Here is a 22,419-nt window from a genome sequence, read left to right on the forward strand (position 1 = left end):
AACAAAATACTAGAGATTTTGGTAAAATATTTTTATTTGTATATCTGCATGTCTGCAAGTAAATTGGCTTCTGTAATTCATCATTATCATCATCATGAATACAATATTTACTTGGACACTGAGGAAAACATGAATAGTAATTAAAACTGGACAATCTCCCCAGTATTTTATTTAAAAATGTAGTAGCCATTTCGAATATTAAGTATTTTTTCTCAATATTTCAAATATTATTTATAAATATACCCCTAAACACATAGAAGACTTTTAGTCGTTGCATTTAATATATAAATCTAAATAAAATAGCAATTATATATATATATATATATATGCGTATATATCGGGGTCGTATTTTATATGTTTGATAACAGCCTAAGCCGTAGAATTCTGAATGGTTTAATGTTGTTGAAGATGGCTAGATTCTCTTGAAGCGAGCTCTTCTATACATTCAACCAATTAGATCCAGTCTAAAGAGTGAATCGATATTCTCGTAAATATCCTTTCTAAAATGCTGTTGCTAATGGTTCTTTCTATATTTTGCTGCAGAACAAAGTTTCACTGACAGGTGCTTCTACCAACCATAGTCTTTTTAAACCAATAACAATTTAATTAGAGTGAGAGCCCCTAAGGTACCATAGTCGTTTGTGATTTTTACGGACTTTTGATTATTTAGTATTCTGTCTCGGCCAAAAATGGTTGCATGGTCTCATTAGTGATTATTTTTTGAGACAGAAGTGATTTCAGAACATTTCTGGCTAACATTATGACATATTTCCATATTTTACCTCAGTGACTCGTTCCAGGTGGGTTAAAGTGCCATCCTCATCCTCTACCGTTAAGATCACTCTATACCTCATTTTGGTTCCGATATCTAATAATGTTTCAGACAATCTTCCGCTCCTCTATTATTCAAGCCGTTATTGCGAAATATTTGTCTTTGGTTTCCCGTTTCTGTGAAAAACCATGATAGTTCACATCAAAATGAGTCCGTACTAAAAGCATGAGTCATTTTTGTATAAATGCCTTTGATGTGAAAAAAAAATTAACAATTACTCTAAGGTAGTTTAAAGTAATATATACCAACCAGGCAAAAAGGCAGTACATGATTTTCTTGACAGCATTTCTGTTATGACTCCCTTATTCAGGAACATCGCGCAAAGTATAGTTTTTGATATAGATAGCTTTATTTTAAAACCATATGAATAGCAGAATGGCCCTTAATAATTCAGAACACCTCGCAAAGACCATTAGACTATTGTGTTATTCTGACATGCCCATCCCGTAGGTGATGTTGCATCACAATTAACTGTGCACCAAAGTGTTTATAGAGGAGTACAAATAACCGTTGGTTTCCGAAGGACAGATATTATAAATGCTGATGCTCATCTATGTGACTGACCTAGTTTAAAACTAAGTGATTAAGATTCCTCATCGAAGCATGGCATACCAGATTTTACATAACAGTTTTCCAACTATTTTTTCTGTGTCTTACTGCTACTTATGACCACCTTCACCGAGTCTTGACTGTACAGTATTCTAACGCTTATTTCAGGATAGCAACGAAGAACTTTGAACTAATCTAATCATTTCTCCCATGGCATTATTAGTACTTTCACTTTACAAAATGCCTGAGATCGATTACTTTCTATTCTGCTTACTTATGAAATTATCAATGAGCCATCTGTACAATAAAAGTGCTTTTACGAATTTGGAACATGATTTACATGTAATACTTGAAAAATTCCTATATTGTAGTTTTGAACAACATATATAAGTGAACAATATGGTTTTCGATTAGATCTTCATCAGGCTTTACTTGAATATACATGAATATGTAGATGCAGATCTGAAATCATTAAACGGATCAAGACAGTTTATAAGACAATGATAACAGTGGAATAGGTAACATAAATAAGCATAAAAAGTAAAAAGTAAAAATTGATAGTGTGATGTCTGGTGTACTAGTTGTGGTAAAAATAATAAAGGCTTGTATCAATGTTTCATAACAGGGAGTAGGTCGATGACTTGGAAAATAGACACTGAAATAACATTCATTAAAAGTTATAACATTATGCAATGAGGGATGTTCAGGTAAATGGACATTGAGGTTTACATTTGAGAAAAGGAAAGGGCAGGAGGAATGAAGAAAAATAATCGAAGAATGTGGAAAATAATAATAGATAAAATCTCTTAATAAGACCATGAGAGAGATAAAGGTGTTGCAAATTTCTTATGAACACAAAAACTTGGAATGTTAGCCCGAATTCCTGTAGATTCTGTTTTGTGTAAGAGACGAGATCGAACCCCGTAAAGAAAACTAATGGGGATACGATAAATAACATCAACTGATCTGTTTCTGTCTATTACATAACCGCTGTCGATCACTTGTGATAGAACCGAGATGCATATTTTCTTGGTAGTACCTTTTCTTAACTACAAAGGGAGGTGTTCACTGACTCATTGGTTCAGTTGTTTGGTGGACCCCATCAGGGAAATAGATAACAAGCATACCGATGTAGGCATTGTCACAAGGAAAAAGAAAAAGCAGGATGAGAATAAACTAGTTATGAATAGTACCAAGGTATGTGAATCTACGGTCTCAGTTCCGGATTCCCATATCAACGCAAAACAGACTATGGTGGGGCATACTCTGAGGGGTATATAGGATAATGATTGGCCTACAGTCACATCCAAAAAGTTGACCTCTTCTTTTGAGGCCAAACCGGAATTGGATTGAAAGGAGGAGAAGATTTCAAAAATTAAAATTCTGTAGACTGTTAAAACGGACCTCGCTGATAGGTCAGTCATTTTTCATAAACTGAGAAAAATCTTCCGAAAATGAACCAAAAGTTAGATTTGAACACAATCTCAGCCACATTAAATTTTTAATATACAAGCTACTTCCAGAAACAGTTTCAGGAGTTAGCATCTGTAAGCTTTATAGAATAGGACAATTGGTGGATTCTGAAAGTACTCAGAAAAACAGTCTCTTGAAGGTTACCTTTAGTTTGGCTGAAGAAAGAAACCTGATATTCAGAAACTCATGCAAACTGATTAGATCCGGAATGTACGTCCATGAGAATGTCGGCCTGGTTGATCGTATTGAGAGACGGTCGGAAGAAGTATGCTATACAAATGCTCGTAGCCTACCAAATAAAATGGCGAAGCTCAAGACAGTGGTGGATATAAAAAAACCCGGATCTGATTGCTATCTCAGAAACATGGTTACCGTCAGAAGTGGTTGGTGACTGTTTTTTATCCAGTAGGGCTGATAGATTGAACCGTAGGGGAGGCGTGGTTATCCTTTACACTCAAAGTAACTTAACCATACGACCTGTTGAAACAGTGGCACATGATTCAGGGAAATGTGAGCTGGTGTGTTGCAGGCTGAAATGTAGACGGCGAGATATTGAATTAGTTGCAGTATATCACAGTCCAGAATGTGTAGAGGACGATCAGAAAAAAGCAGGGGCTATGGCAAACTATTTTGGAGCAATTTTCACTCAGGAACATCTCATAGATGAAGAACTAGATCCTAATACAAAGTCAACAAACCATCTGCTCACCATGATCACTTAAGTCTCTTAGCACCGTAGGCAAGCGAAAGTCAACAGGACCGGATGAACCACATCCCAAAATCCTAAGACATATTGCAGCTCCACTGACTGTGATATTCTATATGTCACCTGACCAAAGTGTGTTACCTATGGACTGAAAGGATGCAATCGTCACTCCCACACATAAAACAAGACCAAGGCGACTTTCATCGAACTACAGACCTGTCAGCCTCACCAATGTTGTAGTTAAAATATTGGAAAGAATAGTCAGAAAGACAGTTTGACGGACGAACTTTCCATACAATCTTCAATAGTTTCATCCGTCCCCATTTAGAGTACGGAAACATAGTACTCCCCCTCACTCCATAAGGACAAGGTCACTTTGGAGCGTATCCAACGGCGAGCCACGAAATCAGTTCGAGGACTCAAATCTAAGCCTTACGAAGAACGCCTCCGTTCACTAGACCTTTACCCACTAGAATATAGGCGTCTTAGAGGTGATTTACTAATGGCTTATAGTATTCTTAACACTTCTGGACATCCTCTTAAACACCTACTTAAGCTTAGTTCGAATAATAATCTAAGGGGTAACACCCAGAAACTGGAAACACAACATAGCAAGACGGAATGTAGACACAACTTCTACTCCTTAAGAGTTGTCAAAAGCTGGAATTCGCTGCCGGCCGAGCTAGTCCAAGCGACTTCTCAGGAGTCCTTCAAGAGGCAACTTGACCTATTCTTAAGGACCAAGGACAGCATCACATTATGATTTACCAATTTCTTTTCCTTTTTATTGTTAACATACCTAGGTTCCTGCCTGGAGGATTTGGTGATCCCCTGCTACTAGACACGGAAGCCTGTTAAGCGAAAGCTTCTTCTATTCCGTCCACAACCATTTGAACCATTTGAACCATTTAGACTATAACGACATTTGTGGAAGTCAACAACATGTTAAACAGCGAATAACATGGTTTCAGAAAACGTTTATCTTGCACAACAAACCTCCTTATAGCAAGGGAGCATTGGGTGAAGGTGCTAGACAAAGGCAAATAAGCGGATGTTGTCTACATAAACTTCAGTGAGTCGTTTGACAAGGTGCCAACAAATGGACTTCTATTGATGTTAAAAAATCTTGGTATTGCCGGACCTCTCTTATAATGGCGTGAGGATTTCCTAGTAGGTCGCAGATAGAAAGTAAGAATAAATCCCAAGTTCTCTACCTGGAGACCAGTACTTGGTGGAGTAACTCAAAGTTCTGTCCTAGGTCCTAGGTATATAGACAATTTGTTAATTGCGAGTCCCGATTTAAAACCACACGAACAGCATGTGAGAGGAGTGCTAAAACGGCTGGATGAAAATTGAATGAACTCAAAGTTCTGTCCCAGGTCCTTTACTTTTTATACCGTATTTAAATGATCTCTCAAGTATAGTACAGTCTCCAATGTTATTATACGCTGACGATGTAAAAGTCTGGCGAGAAACAACGGGAGACGCAGATGCATGCGCACTTAGGGCAGACTTAAATAATATGACTAACTGGTCTGAAGAGTGGCTGACGCCTATCAATGCGGAAAAGTTTGTCTACATACACTTTGGGGATGCAGATCTCAATAGGTACGCCATAGGGAAGTGCCTGTACCCGTCGTTCTGTCTCATAAGGATTTTGGGGTGACAGTGAGTCATGATCTTAAGACCAATACCCATTGCCGGAGGTCGCAGCTAAGGGGTTTAGAATCCTCTGGGTCTTAAGACGGACATTCACTAATTTAGCTACGACCATGTTCACTACAGTATACACAACCTTAGTGAGGACTAAGCTTGAGAACTGTGTCAAGGCTGAAAGCTTCTGTTTAGAAGATGACTCGGATATCTTGGTAAAAGTACAGAGGGTAGCTACCCGTGCAATTCCAGAACTCCGGGAGTTACCATATAAAGAGCGGCTTGAAAAGCTAACCTTCCTTGCTCTGTCTTATCGTGGATCAAGTGGTGTTCTGATTTTGAATTATAAAACACTGGGAAATGATATAGGACCTAATATATCCTCCTTTTTCCTCCTACCAGACCAGGACATCTCAGAGGATTAGAAAAGCCAACAACGAAAAAACACCCGTGGCATACATAACGAGTCATCAATTCTTGGAACCTTCAATTGACTCTTTCAAGAGAAGACTAAACATTCACAAAAGCATACTAGAAAAGGGTTAACATAAACTGTAGGACTTTTGTCCTTGTATACTGTGCAAATAATTATTAATCTCAGAAGTCCTGTTACCTTATGTACTAATACAGAAGCTTCTTTCAGTCAAGCCTCAAAATTGTCTTAAGTGGCGAATCGTCATGATGACAATACCATTGAAGATTCATTCTATATTATGCATCATTACTATGACATCACTTTCATTGCTTACAGGACGGAGGGTGAAATCAAATCAAATTTTAAATTGTCTTGATTTGACCGTTTCTGGAAAAATTTACAAATTGTTGGGTTGGCGCGCCAATCGTTTTAAGACAGTTTGACCTTAAAGTGCTCAGCAATCTCCACCAATGAATGATTCGTTGCCTAGTTTTCTTGATCAGTTGACCATCTGATCCTAGTCTTGAACTCAAGATTCCATAAATCTGACGCTTGTGTTATTACTGATTATTTTATGTTGATTTGCTTAATAAATGTAAGTGCATTATGTGAATTTTCTAGGTCGTTGACTCACCTTATGTTCTCTGTTTCAGCCCTCCCCATTTACTCTTCATGCTACCCTAGTACATGAAGTACCTTCTGGCTAGACGACAACCGCTACAATCTTAACCTTATGGCTTTATCGTTTGACGACAAACTTCTTGGAGAAAAGGTCCATAATTACTGTAGCAGCAGTGAAGGCGAAGAGGACAGTGGCGAGAGTGGGAAGGAAAGTAACCCTTCTACTGTTGTTCCGAAAAGTTTAAACCCCCAAAATATATCCTATCTTGGCTCTCCACAGGTTAGGAATATTCTGAAATGTAATGTAGTTTTAGACTGGACCAAAGGGTGTAGTTGCTGATTATAAACGTTTTAAAAGACTGGAAAGTGAACGGAACGCTGAGAAAGAACGAAAACTTGTCGAATATACCAAACAGCATTCCTTTAGTTGCAGACCTTATGTATGTGGTTATAATTATTTTTTATTTTTAAGAGTAAAGATGAAAAGGAAGATGAACATACCCATTCGACCTTAAACGCTTCAGATGATAGCGACGATAACTTTTTGACTCAATATCGACAGAACAGAATAAATGAACTAAGAAAAGCCAACGAAAGTTTGTAAGCCTTTCTGTGTAAAAAACGTATAACTTTCAAGACCCACTTTCAACAAGATCTACGATCTGGTAGCGGATACATTTATTGAGGAGATAGATAACACAAACAAGAACACGACTGTTATTGTTTTTATATATGAAAATGTAAGTAACGTTTTGTATACGTTTTAAATACAAAGGGCAATAAATCATGTGCAAAAGTCAACACTTGTCTCGAAAAAATATATCACGGTTATCCTCATGTGAAGTTTTGTAGAATCCGAGCTTCTGAGGCTCATCTCAGTTACCGATTCGTAAGTTCTGTCTGTGGAGTTTATTTTCATATCTCATAACTGCATGTAATATATTTCGTATTTTCCCAGTTTTCTCCATATGGTTTGATCTACATACAGTTCGTTTTGTAAAGTGATCTCGTCTTTTGATTTCTTTTTCGCGGATTATGTGGCCATCTAACCACTCTTTTAACTGGAACGTTTGACCCTTAGTTTCGAAACACCGAACATCGTTCTATTCTTGAAAATGAAAGCCCTCTTGTCATGAGACCAAGCAGTGAAGTAGTTATGGATCCATGACTAGATAGCAGGTTATTATTGCAATTATACAAGATGATGTATAAAGCCATATCCAGAGCATTGTTATCACAAACAGCTCGATGTTTGTAGATTAATGCTTTTGGTGGAGTTTTGTTCTCTGACCTGGACTTCAGGTAGAAATTTGTGTTGATGGTTTCGTCCAGAAGAACGATGAAAGCTCCACAACCAAACTATTCAACTCAGAGGACAAAACTCCATCTGAGCTACAAATCCCCACCAGACTAATGTTTGCACAATTGTAGTGTCGCTGATTTGCCTGATGAACCGTGCATCCTACATATTGCTTCAAGGTCAGACGGATTCTGTGTTACATAAACATATAGTAAGTGGGAAATGCAAATGTGGGCACCTTGTTTCCAAATCTGGACCGCTTACCCATACATAAAGGTGATTTCTGTGGACACATTCAACTTTTCAATGGTTTCTCAAGCGTTTTGGTCTCCTGACGGATAGTGTCCTAGTCATGTATTTGATAATGTGAATTAATCATACTCCACTACATGTTATTGCATAAAGCCCTTTTCATATTTGAAAGCTAGGTTTTTACAGCATGGAAATCTAAATAATAGACAGCTCTTTTTGTCTTGAATTATGGTTACTAAGTTATGCTGACGAGTGTATCATAGAAAAGTGGCGTGATCTTAATTTTCTCAAATAATATCAAGTTTGACAAAGAGAATATCCCTGTTTGTCAAAAGGCTAGAAGTTTCTTACTCGATGGATAATGCGAATCATGTTGTAGTCGTAACTGGTTGTTATTTATACGTTGTATTTCTTAGTGTTTGACTTAATGGACGTTTCACTTGTTTAGTCCTTGTAATATGTGCATTCTTTAATAGTCTCACCGTGGTGTTCCTGCTATTGTGGTCTACAAAAATGGAGAGCTGATAGGGAATCTACTTTCCATTACTAAGGATCTTGATCTGGAGTTCTATCCAAACGATCTGGAGAATTACTTAGTTGAGTGAGTTATATGGTAGTCTTTTGTGTATTTTAATTGTACCCAAGCAATCAATAAAGGGAAAATAATGGGGTAACGCGCCTAAATGTCTGCTTCGCCTGTCAGGGGATTTTGCTCTGTTTTACATGTCGCTGAATTGTCTAATTTTCGTTTAAATACACGCCAAATTGTCTACTTTTCGCCTAAATACAATCCGGTTCATCTACTTTCGCTCCAATTTTTGGCACACCTTTGATCTAGCTTCAAATGTCTCGTATGTTCGCCTTTATTTCCATAGCAAACCACACAACTGCAATCGACGTTAAGAATGGTACATGTTTAAAGAAATTTATTGAAAAGAAAAAAACGTCATATTGTACATTATGAATAGTTGACATGCTAGAGCATCGATCGTTATGTATTTTGATTGTAATTGCCAAGTTTTGAAAAGATCTACAAAAGAAAGAACATGTTATGGGTTATTAATTAGGCACATGTACTTAATTACAAGTGCATTTAAAATCAGACAGGCTTTCTCAACACTCACTCAAAGAGCTTTACATGCAATTTGGAAAACAAGCGCATGTTTAAGAAAATGTTTCTTGAAAATGAAGTTGAATATATTACACTGGTAATGCCTTTTTTAAACTCCTGTTGAATTATTGAGAAGCGAAGTAATCTTCTTGTGAATTCTGAAATTTAATAAGCACAAAAAAATTACAACGATATCTAACTCCTATTGTTTTTTAAGCAACTACCTATGTGAAGTTCTACTTACGGTTATGTTCGTTAATACTGAACATCGCACCTACAAAACAGCGGTGAATAGTTATAAGTTTAAATTAGTACGTACATATTCTTGTTTTCTTTTATTACGCTTTTGCATTTTGTCTAATATCGTGAAAATATCCTTGCGTCGCGATGTCATGCAGTTTTGCAAGGTCTTTTCGTTCACCGATGAAGACAGGAACTGATCTGTTAATGCGCCTGGAAGTTAAAAGATTTCTTACTTCGTATGCAACCATAAAACCTGCATTTTTGACGTGCTCTTTCCGATGAAGTGCCAAGTATTGTGAAATGGCTGGCAACTTCAGGTGTCATGACGTATGACAAATTATAGCGCATAGACGTTCTAGGGTTATCATTCATTAACCACATCAGCATGGCCATCTGTAATACGAACAAATGATCCTGTTAATTTTGTTGGCTTACAAACTTGTCCCTTATAATTTCTTGCTGAAGACATGCGTCTAACATTCCCAGTCCCTCTTCAGATGACAAAGGGAACTGCTGGCTTAATAGTCCGCAATCGGATTGCCGCGGATGTTCACACCCACCAGACTTCGGCAGTAACTGCCTAATGTTGGCACTCAAGTCTGAAACGATTGACAATATGTTCTGCAGTACAGCATACAGTTTATCAAATTTTATAAACTTAACTCAGTGTGACACGTGACTTACTCGACCGCTAACGCACTGCCCACACGGACGTTAAGGGCGATGTGTCCAATTATGTCCAACTAGTTAATTAACATCTTCAAGGTAAACACGCCTACTTGGAGATTGGCGAGATAATGGTGTCCAGCAACCGATATTGGACGTGGCTGTTTCTAGCCTGCATCTGGGCCACATCCATGTCAACGGAATTGTAAAGAAACCCTTTTTCCGTTTCAATACACCTCTACGAAATGTTAATAAGGTTACTGTACTAACCTCTTCGGCTTCTCATTGGTAGTTGCAGGGTGTTTTCGTCCGTAGAAATGTTGATACGGTAAACATCTAATTTGTTGAAGGAAACCAACAACTCCTTTGCATTCTGGAGACTATCTATAGATAATGATCGTTTCTATGTTTGTAACTCACCGCATTCGTGAATGACCTTACACTTCAGGACTGATCAATTGTCCGTTGGATAGAGACAAAGTTCTTTCTCCACAAACCACTGTTTAGCTGCAATCATAAGCTGCCTCTTGCTCGGTGCATCTAAAATTATGTATTGTTTGTTGGCCGGCTAATGGGACATTAGAGGTAAGGAAATGGTTTATGGTAATATCATCAGCAAGATTGAAACAATACATTTACATAAACGTATATAGCAATGGAACAATCGTCATTTCATTTTATGGAACAATCTCTGAATAATTAACACAATTAAGGGCAATACATTTACAGTCAGTATATTCAATTGAAACCATGTGTGCTCATGACTAACTATCAAGCACATAAATATTCCTGTCACTATAATGGAAGGGTTCTTCGAAGTAATTGCGTAGGTCTGCGAATGACCTAATTTTCATCAATCCATTCTCCCCTTCATCAGTTACCAGACCAGGCTTCCCGTGTACTAGTACCACATTATCTGGCTTAAATAAAGTTATTTTAGTATTCTTAAGCATAATTACTTGTTTCCGTGAGTCTACCCTATCGGTTATCTGTGCACTATAAGTTGAACTACTAGCTTGGAGCCTATCACAAAAAGATATCTCCGCATAACGCTGAGCTACTTGCTTGGCTACAGCATACCCGCTATGCACTGATTTCTTAATTTGCCTCATATATGACTCGAATGGGAATGCTGAAAACAATCTAAAGGTCCATATGCACGAACATCGTCGCGAAGGTGCTGCAACAAATGCACATTGTAAACTAAGTTTTTGGACTCATAACACCATTCATATTTCTTACGAAAGTTCAGTAAACCCATTCTGACGGAATTTGTAGCGCTATTACGTAATCTTGGATGTGCTAACAAATAAATCGATAAATCTAAACGCCTGAAATTAGGGTACAAGGGTTGCGGTAAACTTTGTTGAAGAATTACGGGGCCTAAATATAGAAGAAACAGTCGGTACTCCGTAGCTTTCCATACTGAGATGAAGTCTAATGTGCGGTGTTTACGCTGAAAGTCGGAGGGAGTACTTGCCACGCAACTAGTTATTAACTTATTTATATCCCTAAATCCATGTATGTTCATTTTTCTTAGTCGTTTGTGAAAAAATTCCATCCATAGATTGACTAGTTTCTTCGTCACACCTAAGTATTAGTGATAATGAACATAAAAATAGATAGCACGCCACTCACTTGCATCTCGTAAGTTATTTGTGATGACCACCAAATATGTCGGGACACTAGTTAAACAACAAAGTTTGGATATATGGATGTAAGGAAAATCCTTGTCTACAAATTTCCCCCAAATATACGATGTAAGGGGGAAAAATCTACATTTACCCTTTATTGGTTGCTTCGGTAATTAATAGTGACACGCCGAATTTACAGAAAATCCTTTTTCTCGTTCTCAAAGTTGTTACGTCCAGGCGTTGACTTTATGCAACCACTAAAATTGTCAAACTTGTAACGTGTGCATTCCCACGTGGTTTTTGTTGAGGATTTATAAATCATGGCTAGCTGTCAATATTCAGAGGTCGATTTTAATGAATACAGTATACTTGTATTGGAGATTTACTATTATATATATTTTTTAAGAGTTTAGTATTTTACCATTTCATGGTTTTCGAAAGATTATATGCCAACCGTCTGTATAATTCCAAATAAATGTTTTATATTTTAAGTGGTCAGTTTAACCTACTTTTTGTTAATATTACTAAATTACAGTTTGAAGGATTTGCTAGGGTAAGCTGTTGAAATTCATGTTCACTTTTAATCACTTGGAAAATATGAGAACGAGTAAAATGTAGTAAAGATTCATGGATATAAGAATATTTCTTCAAACACTGTTCATCGTTCTATAATTTCAGTACTGTAACATCCATATGTATCTTTTCTCTTTAATCCGAAACTTCTGTAGGTATGGATTTCTGCCTGATAAAACAGTTGTTCAGTCTACTTCAGTGATAAATTCGTGTTCTCATCTTTGTAAAAAAAATTAAATCCTTTATTTTGTGTGCATTGAATATAAATTCAAAAGTATTTTGACTCAATTATATACATCTTCCCTTCTAAGTACATAATTGTTCCTTTTATGTGACCCTACGCAATTAATGTTTTTATGTTACTTAAAAATATTAAACCTTGTAATGATTGTTATATCTTAAAATCGGTAGTTTTCTTAAGAACTGTTTCTTTTTAACGTATTAGAATATGTTGCTTATGAGAGTAGAAATATTAAGATGTGAGAGTTTTCATTTTATCTTTGATTAATTTCACTGAATTAACGCTATTAAGTTCACTTCTGTTTCACTAGTATTGATCATCTTGAATTTGGAGTTGGATTCATATATATGACGCATAAAAAGGATAATGAAACTCCATTTATGTATAAAAACAACGATATTGTACCAGATGCATAAAGATCCACGGGGATCAATCTTGATATATCAAAATAATGTCATGGCATTAGTTTTTACATCATATTGCATTTTCATTACATTAATCGTATATACTTATTTCATGTCAGCCACCTAAAATGTTGATTAGACCACTTACCAATAATAACCGACTGGTCTGAATACGTCTACCAAATAAGCAACAGCTCTAATTTATCGCATAGAAATTTATTTGTGCAACTCAGTGTGCACGGATTTATACAAGGGGTTTGTAACCAAATTAAGAATGATGGCTAGTGATGCAACCTGGTTCCCTAGACAGAAGTGAAGCAATGTTTGAACTCATGGTTCAGTGGTTAAAAACCAGTTACTGTAATCACTAAGCCATTACTACTTAAGTTTTAAGATGGTCAGAAGTTGTATACTACACTAGCCAGTTATCAAACTATTTAAACGGAGTCAACATTGACAATCCCGTACTACAGGAATCCTTGTTTTACAGAAACATACACAAAAACCAACATGCTGATTGGCACTTGGATAATTATTTTGTATGTCCCAATGACTAGAATTATTGGGAAATGGTGTTCCTGAGAGATACAGTATAATGTCATAATAGATTTTAGAAGTTACGCAATTAATAGCTCTTCGATCTGAAGACTTGTTTGTTATTAGAGTGCCGTGTAAAAATGATTCGGCTGTCGTGATATGCGAAAATCTAGACATCTAGTTATTGATATAAACTAGTCTGTACAGGTTGAGCTAAATAACCAAGAGGGGGAGGTACTAGTTATTATTATTGGTAGCTTTATTCAATATTATATTTTTGGTGCAATCAGGAATTCTCAGCACAAAGCATTCCAACAAGATCCTTTTACAAAACAAAACAAAAACCAATGACTGAATACATAGATAAAGTAAATAAGCTAATTCAAATTACTGATGACTTACAACAACGTATCACTTGAACGCGTAAACATATTTTTGATTATCTAACAGACTCAATCAAATTTTGAACGTTATAGTAGCTATGCGTAAACTTTGTGATGCAATATTAGCATGTGTTCGTACAATATAGTACCATGAAGAAAAAACAAGTTCTATAAATAATCACGGTTGAACTGCTATTTATAGACTAACAGAAAATTTCCTACTTTTTAGTTCTTAGTACTGGTGTCTCTGACTACAATACATGGGAAGTATCAGTTCCTTCAAAATTCTGAGTAAGTATTCTTGATGATTGTCAACAAGCACAGGGCTTCGTAACTCCAATCACCTAACATTAAAGTGCAACCACTTTAACTGATTTGACACGGAAACACATTTGTTTTACGAGTTAATGTTCCCCAAAGGTAGGGTTTTTATCAAGGGGATCTCAATATTAATCTGAGTGGTATCTTGAGTGAAGCTTCAAATAAAAAGTATACTGTAGTGTCAACAAAATGAACTCGTTGTATACCCGTGGTGTATTCTTAACTAGCCCAGTTGGATAAATTGATAGCATTTCATTAACCAGATGACTAGAGCATTAAAGTATGTGTGCTATCAGGTCACGACACACTCCAAGCAGGAAATCCTAGTCCACATACAATCAAGCCATAAATAGCTGGAGACGGAACACAAGGTGAATTAGCAATAATCAAGGGATAGTAAGACGTCAAACAGTAATTATTAAGTTCAACTGAAGCTTACAACGAGAAATGTAGGAAGACAATAATCCGGATGCTTAGTAATTAGGCAATAGGTGAAGTGATAATACATAAAATATTTCGTAGTTACAACTTCCCTAGTATTCTCTCCGTTATGTTAGTATACATTCTAAGGTTTATGATAATGCTCTATAAATTAATCACATTAAATATAGTAACTTAAAAGTCAGGTCATGCATATATAAGCTTATAATCTTGTCTATAAGTTGGGGAAACAAGTAGTACAGTGGGCTATTATGAGGGTGCTGCATATTTTTATTTATAAAGGCTTCAAATTTAGCAATTCACCCCCGTTTTGATCTAACTTGAATATTATTCTTGAAGTAGTGATAGGAAGTACTGTAGTTTATACACAATAATCAGTAATCAAGTAGTATTTTGTCGATATCTCCCGTAACTGTGAAAAAGCCTTAAATACAATCAATGATAGAGCCTAAACTCATTTGCGGCTACATTTGATACTTTTCTACACCAAGTAAAAAAACTTAGAATCATATAGAAGCCCTTTACTATGTCCAGAGTAGGAAAATTATCACCCATGGGACTGAAATCTCAAATATAAACCATCTTATCACGACCAAAAGTCAAAAACCATGGTACTCGACACAAGACATGGAGGTTTTAGGTGCAATTCTTCTGAAGAGTCTCATACTAGGACGAAACAGCTCCCTAGGGAACTCGTAGCTGTTAGTGGTCTTCCGGATGATATTAATCGATGACGAAGACCGTCTCCAAATTCATCAAGAAAAATATGTGGCGCTTCTCACTAATGAGGTTTGGCCATCGCATTATGTGTGCGGATGGACGAGAAAAACAGGATCGAAGATCATTCCAATAGAATAAAATCTTTTATTGTTATATGTGTTTTTGTATACCTTGTTTCCCTCTTCATCCAGTGGATAAGAAAAAACACAGAGTAATTAGAGAATGCTCATTACAAAAAAGCAGTCAATATGTTTGGAATTCGATAAATCAATAAATGGTAAGACAAAGAAAGTGACCCGAGAAAAAAAGTACAAGATAAGTCCATGGACAAAGAAATTACTAAATAAATCGATAAGTGAAAACCAAAACAAACTGTAAACAAATAGTCTAATTTATGGTGATTGAGAAATAACTATGTACATCTAAAAAAGAATTTCCTATCAGGGATCTGTCCACGAGTGATGAACAGACAAGTGCACTGACATGTACATTGTTATGAGTTAATGATCGGAAGAAAAAAGAACAGGAATACTTTGATTTCTGATTAAAATTATGAACACAATTAGTTTTTCTGTACTAAAGATTTAGCGATATTCACTCTCACATGGAAAACCAATTTTTCGATAGAAAGAATTCAGTCATTAAAATGGTTAATTGTCAAAAGGAGAAATGCCTGTATAATTTGCAGTATTCCATAAATATATGGTAAATCATATTTTCGGAATCGTTGATGAGTATTAAGCATTATGCATTGATCTTAGTTTCATTAACTCATTTGTCAAGGCCTCAATCTACAATAATAATCATTATAAAATCCATTAAGATATGTAATTTATGAAGATGTGTTTGTTAGTTGGGTTTTATCACGAATTGGCATCAATTAGATAAACAATGAAAGCGAGGGTTGACTACATAACTGCTTCCTCCAAGTAGTACGAACTCACACCCTAAATCAACATCCAGTATTATACATTCTGAATATTTGTTAATTTTCTATACAGCGAGACAATCACTCAAAGCCGCTCGTTCATGGAGGTTGTTAGATTTCAAGGAAGTTCATATCATCGACTGACTTCAACTAGAGATATATACACAAGCTTTTTAGCACATATACGTTATTAGTTTGAGCATTTTATTAACATCCTTACTGGGTGGGTACAGAATATATGTGTGTCCAATTAAATGGTATATAAAAATGTCAAATGCACTGATAAGAACAATCAAATTTCAACTATTGGGTTAGAAGTTCGTAACTTGACTTTGCTTAATTCAGCTTGGATCGAAAATTTATGGTTTGAAGCCAAATTGGTCAATACTTGGTTACTAACAAATGGTTAACTTTTGCATTTTCATGAGTAGTCTCATAGGGCAGGGGTTACGAAATTACAACAGAATTAGGTTACAGGTTAAAATGGATTTCGATTTAACCATCTGAATGATAATTGTGACCCCTGTGGCGGCGTATAGTTTCATAAATTGCTCAGTGATCAAATATTAATTCATAAGCTACTCTAAAATTTAGTTCTGCTTTCGAACTACCATAATATATTTGGGGGCTGGCAGCAACACTCATAAGATCAGGACCGTTGTGCAATGCCATTACTGATTGAAATAATTGGCATAAATGTCTTTTGATGCTTGGTATACTGGAAAAAAAATGATAGAAAACCCATGTACAACGAATAACTAATATATTTTCCAAGTGGCGAAGCAAATTCAACCAACACATATCTGTGCCGGATTCTATATGGCTTATAAGTGACTGATCTTTTGAAAGTTGGGTTTTAATAGAGGAAAAGGTGTCTAATCCCTTCAATGTACTAATGATATCGTCAAATTTGTCCGTCAGACTGCTTTAGAAACGAACTGTTTATTCTGACATCAACCTTTCTTAAAAATGGATATGTTTAATTTAAAAAATTATGCGAGTTAGTTTACAAAACCCCATAGTTTTTAAGAAAATATCATTCATAAACCTTCAAATTTGGTATAGCTCTGAAGAAGCCAATCCGGTAAAACTCCATGCACCTAGTCTTTGCATAACATACTTTAGCCATCAGCTTAAATGGGCCCCAAATGAAGTGTAAGTTGTTCTGAATAAATAATTCGATGTGCGTATGTTAGTTCACTTGTATTTACGGTCTGTTACTCATTGCGTCCTTTCCTTTACGACATTCGAGGGTAACCGTCATCATGGTTTATCAAAGGACAAAAAAGGTGAGTTTCGACTATTTTATACTTTTTTCATTTCAATGACTTTCCCACATCTATTATTCAACGTAAGAATTTAAGTCGTCTTATCGACGTTGCTATTGTTACTATCGTATTCGTCGATCAAACTTTCTTTTCAGTCAATAACTCCAGCTCCATAACGAACACTCCCACCAAAGTATCTACTTAATTTAGTTTTCCTTTTTACAAAATACAAGTTTCAGTCAAGTAAGTCAGCGAGCATTATACAAATATAAGCATGGAGCTAGATCTAAAAAATAGTCCATAAACTTAGAGTTAACTTTACCTTATCTTTCAATATTTTATTCTCGAATGCATATCGATTGATTAGGATATTATGAAAAGCACTGGGTATATTTACTGGAGAGTAGGAGGATAATAACTCATTGTCAATACTCTTTGCACGGTTGCGACAATGATTAACACATTCCTTATTATTTTGTTCCATATTCGACGTGCATTTTTCAAATCCAATTTGAAATACGCCATATTCTGTTAGTTCAATAATCAATCCCTGTTGCAGAAACAACTATTTGAATATAATGTAAAACATCAATAGGAATTACTAATACTGATATGAATTATTCTTATTTATTGACCAAAATGTTGAAGAGTTTTAAGACTTTTATAGCCAGTGGGCTTTTAATACAATTCTAACAGCAGTCATGGATTTAATAGGAAATTTTCATTGAATGTAAAACGATGTGGGTTGAAAAGCTACCAAGTTCCAGCCACTGAGCGGTAATATGCCTTTTGATAACAAGGTTCGAACCTTAAATTGACTAAGGATGTGTATGTGTGTGCAGAGTGCTAAAAATCCTCAGATTAGAGGAAAAATAACTGTAAGATATTCTATGACTTTCACTTAATATCGGTTAGCAAAATGGCTTATCACTAATAATAATTATAACTGTAATTGCCTCATTGAAGTATTACATGTTTGGTTTTGTGATACGAACAAGTTGTCCGTAGATATGTAAGGAAAATCTTTCCATTTTATTAACTTAGGTTGTTTCTTCATAACGACTGAATAGGCAACTGAATCTCCTCTGTGTACTAATTGTAAATTAATTCTTCTTTTTCAAAAAATCATATAAGGAAGGATATATACGCGTCGAAATGGGTGAGAAAATAGCAAAAGACACTATATGTATATGCCTCAATACAATTATTTTGTATATCAATTAAATTAACAATTCAAACTGTTTAATCTGCTGCGAAAAATCATTTCACTAATGTCATAAGAATGGAGATGTCATAACTTATAAAACTAACTGGCACTTTGAATCAATCATATAGATACAATTAATTGATCCCCGTTAATCTACTGGCAAAAAAGGCTAAGTAAAAAATCCTTTGCACAGAATATTGCAACATATTTCTATTAAAGTCGGGTGGTGGTCAACAGTGGAATTCAGGACGTATGTTCCGTCATATTTAGAACTCGTCAGATGGATGCACCTGGTTCCCAGTATCCATGTTATCATAACGGGTACAAACACATCCAGCTAACGAGTTCCAAATAGGACGAGTCATGAACTTTATGTCAATCATCGGAGTAATCCGCTCAAGATACAATAAGAGACTGGTTAATTCCAGTCCTTAACATCAATAATAGAAAGATACAAAACCTTTCAAATAATGAATGAAAGTATTTCTCGTTATTACATGCACTCTAGTTGTGACGATGTAGAACGATGTAATAAAGGAATTACTACAACAGGGATTATCTGCCATGTAAAAACATTTAACTCGGAAATTTTCCGATTCGTCTCCTTACTTTTAAAGCCTTTTTCCGTGTTAAATAAACTATTTGTAGTGCTTTACAATCACAAATTTCAATATGGCTGTATCTTATTTCTCCAAAAGATAGATAAGGAAGGAAATATACTGATCACTGAAGTGTTGCCACTTATGATATTCAATACCGTAACTGTTTTTAAGCATTTCACAAAAATAGTCAATGATGACTGGGAAATCTGTAAATGATACATTTTAAAGGATAACATTTACACACCTGTCTGAAGAGTTTTAATTGTTCTGGATTTTCATTGGCACCTGATTCCAGTTTCAGCGATAAATTTCCTTGTTTTAACAATAAACGAATTGAACATCTTGGAGGTGAATTAATTGGATCGTTATTATCATTATTATCCATACTAACTCCATGGATGCTACTACACAGAGAAGAATTTAATGGATTTATGTTTTCATGGCCGCCAATTTGATGCCATACGTGAATAAATAATTGTTGAATATTTGATGGAATAATGAGTCTCCAATTTTTTAATAAAGTAGCATTGGCATATAACCATGGATAAATATCACTAGTTGTAGGCTTTAGTTTTGTTAGTCCAACCGTTGGATCACCACCAAAACTTAGGAAAACTGACCATAAATAATCAGATTGTACAAATTTATTATGTTGTTTTTGGTCAGGTTCAGCACGAGATGAAGCGATGGAACAATGAAGTGATTCTTCTGGTTTCATAAATAATTGAAGTGATTTAAATACAATCCAAAAACGTGTTTCTAAATTCATAGCATCTAAAAAACATTAAAAAAGTAACTTATTTACCAAGTGTACATTTGTGTCCTTAACCCTAAGCCATATAATCTTTGTGAGGGATAGTGACACAAACTGATTATAATAGCTTGACGTCGATTAGGCAGGATTTGGATTGAGTACTTCAACTGTTGAGTCACTGATTCGCCTTTTTTATGATATAGCTTACATATTTATAGAATGATCACTTGGAAATAACTAAGGTTGCAACAGATTAAGGATTTCTGAGTTTGTAACCATTTATATTATGTACAACACGAGTTTAAGCTATCTCAATTTATATTTACTTACACACTTTAATCGAAGTCGTTAGTGAGCACTGAAAAGTAACCATATTGTTGTTGACAAATTTATCTGTGACTTGTGAAATAATGACTATATAATAAGAGATAGCTCTACATAAATCGACTGTCGAATAAAAATGCGGGAGAAAGCACTGTTAGTGATTGTCGTTCGAAACTTGACGAATTAACGAGTGCTACCAAGTAATTAGATACAAAATATTGGTTTGTGGATTAGAATACGACTACGAACTATTAAGGTTACATGTTTTAACCACACTCCATTTACTTTGGTATAGTTAGCCACGTAGTATCACAAACTCTACATATTAAAAATTGTGGCTCAAAACCGAGTGCACCAATGCATACATTAAGAAACTTTATTTGGTACTGAACGTTAATAAAAAAACAACGATAAAGTTTTGTCTAATATACTTCAAAAAGTCAATGACTGTTGAACTGAGTCATTTCAGGAGGTGTAGACTTTGTAGTTCGGGTCCTCGAGACACTTGTAATCTGTAGTGTCAGTCATTATTTTAAGCCCATATACCTTATTCTAAATTTTGGACAAACCAATCTATTCATTCTACTTGAGTCATATGTTGACCTTGTCAATTATTCGCTTGTCAGTCTTGATTGTTTTTATATGAGCGTATGTGTGTGCCCTTCTTATTCCATTAATCACATGTCTGTAGCTTTGTTCTGTCTGACTATAAATATTGAGTAACGCTTGACCAAAAGGGAGTTGGCATCTCAGCCATCTTCCCTGCGTGTCATTTTGCTCTGCTCTGTTTCATTCGCTTCATATACAAAATATGTGTATTCTCAAGTCAATTCTCGTTATTCGACTTATCTAAATTCCGTTATTGACTAACGCGATTTAAGTTGACGATGATATACGAGAATCAGCGATAGCAAACATCCATACGATTTAAACAGGAGTCAGATCCATGGGCCACCAAAATTGGTAAGCCCGCCGACGACGAACGCAACGCAGCAAGCTACGTCGATGAAGAGATTTCTGCACTTGATACATTCGACGAACACACTCAACGGGTCCAGCTCAATCTCTAATCCGATGCACTCAGCAAAGCCTGTGCAGCACGACATGGACATGCACAAATCTTATTATCTTATCCATACGATCTAAATAGGAGTCAGATCCATGGGCCACTAAAAATCTATGGTTGAAGGGTATGATTCGAAATCAGTCGTAGAAGTGCATATGAATTTGCTCTAAACCACCAGTTGTAATATTATTTCATAGTCATTAATGATTTATTTAATGTGACCACTTTGAACTATACTTCGTATATATAGTTCTTTATTACTACTAATATTATTTCGAATTTACTGATTTTGACATGGTTTCTTCGTACTGTGATAATTTGAAATGTGGTGATTAAAAATCTATGTCAAATCCTGCAATTTTTATAAGTGAATGACTTTGTTTAACTAAGATTTCATACGTAATGGTACTGACCCATAAGTTTACGCTGGCTGTGAAAACCTGAATTGATGTAAGTAATTGCAGTAGAGGAGACATTATCGTTGAACAATATAAAGTCAGATAAAAATAAGGACGATTTTTGGTTTATAGAAATCATCTTAGTGATGCATAGGATATACGTTCAACAATCCATTGCTTATAAATATTAAACATATGCTTCATCTGATAGTGATTATCATCGTTCTAAGGCAATATAATTTAATCAACAAGTATAATGATAATGTATTCACTTGTGAGCTCTACTTTATACGTGAAACCTACTGATATGACTAAACTACTTGGAACGAATCAAGAAAAGCAATCCCACTCCCACTTGAGTTGCTACAGTTGAACGCAAGAGGCTCCATCTAATGTCCTCCAGGAGGGAAAGGTGATACAGTGAGGCAATCAGATGTCCGTCAATGGGAGCTTTCTTCTCATTCAAGTAGTTGGTTGGGTTTGTAGAGGTTATTCGATAGTATCAGGATTTGAAAACCCATAATATATAAAGAATAGTTCTGTTATACCCTAGTGAAGATTAAATTACAGGTAACTTCCGAGGACTATTAATGGACTAACATTATATAAATATTCTTATGGTATAATTATTCAATAATTATATTTTGTATATTTATATTCCACTTATAAGCTTCATTTTGACCCATACTTTATTATTATACCATTTACTGTCCCTAAATTATGTTCAGCTTATTAACTACTGATTTTCACATTCACAGCCACTTTTTGGCTTTATTGTGTACAAATGCTATTTCCTA

At 35.4% G+C, this 22,419-nt stretch overlaps 2 protein-coding genes across 3 annotated transcripts in view; one reads left to right on the forward strand and one right to left on the reverse strand.

The window, feature by feature from the left end:
- The first annotated feature begins 5,961 nt into the window (after nt 1-5,961).
- Nucleotides 5,962-17,520, forward strand: MS3_00008093 (uncharacterized protein). 2 transcript variants are annotated; one of them, XM_035732533.2, is made up of 8 exons: nt 5,962-6,223; nt 6,257-6,529; nt 6,564-6,689; nt 6,722-6,849; nt 6,887-6,989; nt 7,025-7,138; nt 8,278-8,402; nt 12,184-17,520. In XM_035732533.2, the coding sequence occupies exons 2-8, from the start codon at nt 6,362-6,364 to the stop codon at nt 12,263-12,265; spliced, it is 846 nt and encodes a 281-aa protein (XP_035587221.2). In that variant the 5' UTR covers nt 5,962-6,223; nt 6,257-6,361; the 3' UTR covers nt 12,266-17,520. The 2 variants fall into 2 exon arrangements, with proteins under 2 accessions (XP_035587221.2, XP_051067028.1); XM_051216438.1 differs by lacking the exons at nt 8,278-8,402; nt 12,184-17,520 and having other exon boundaries at nt 6,282-6,529; nt 6,722-7,138.
- UHRF1BP1L (uhrf1 binding protein) overlaps nt 9,017-22,419 on the reverse strand; it is a 66,075-nt gene continuing 52,672 nt past the window's right edge. The window contains exons 17-26 of the mRNA XM_035732534.2: nt 19,325-19,854; nt 17,594-17,836; nt 10,242-15,866; nt 10,092-10,205; nt 9,935-10,059; nt 9,840-9,898; nt 9,591-9,754; nt 9,389-9,548; nt 9,232-9,348; nt 9,017-9,186 (exon numbers count right to left, since the gene is read on the reverse strand). Of these exons, the coding sequence (XP_035587222.2) occupies nt 15,813-15,866; nt 17,594-17,836; nt 19,325-19,854 (827 nt within the window). The 3' untranslated portion in view covers nt 9,017-9,186; nt 9,232-9,348; nt 9,389-9,548; ... (3 more) ...; nt 10,092-10,205; nt 10,242-15,812. The remainder of the gene's footprint in view (nt 9,187-9,231; nt 9,349-9,388; nt 9,549-9,590; nt 9,755-9,839; nt 9,899-9,934; nt 10,060-10,091; nt 10,206-10,241; nt 15,867-17,593; nt 17,837-19,324; nt 19,855-22,419) is intronic.

The sequence above is a fragment of the Schistosoma haematobium genome, chromosome 4 (genome assembly GCF_000699445.3).
Source record: "Schistosoma haematobium chromosome 4, whole genome shotgun sequence".
Lineage (NCBI taxonomy): Eukaryota > Metazoa > Platyhelminthes > Trematoda > Strigeidida > Schistosomatidae > Schistosoma > Schistosoma haematobium.

Coding starts and splice junctions, on each gene's coding strand:
- MS3_00008093 (XM_035732533.2), top strand. CDS start 6,362: ATGGCTTTATCGTTTGACGACAAACTTCTTGGAGAAAAGGTCCATAAT. Junction 7,139..8,277: donor CTCATCTCAGTTACCGATTC/GTAAGTTCTGTC, acceptor ATTCTTTAATAG/TCTCACCGTGGTGTTCCTGC. Junction 8,403..12,183: donor CTGGAGAATTACTTAGTTGA/GTGAGTTATATG, acceptor AAACTTCTGTAG/GTATGGATTTCTGCCTGATA.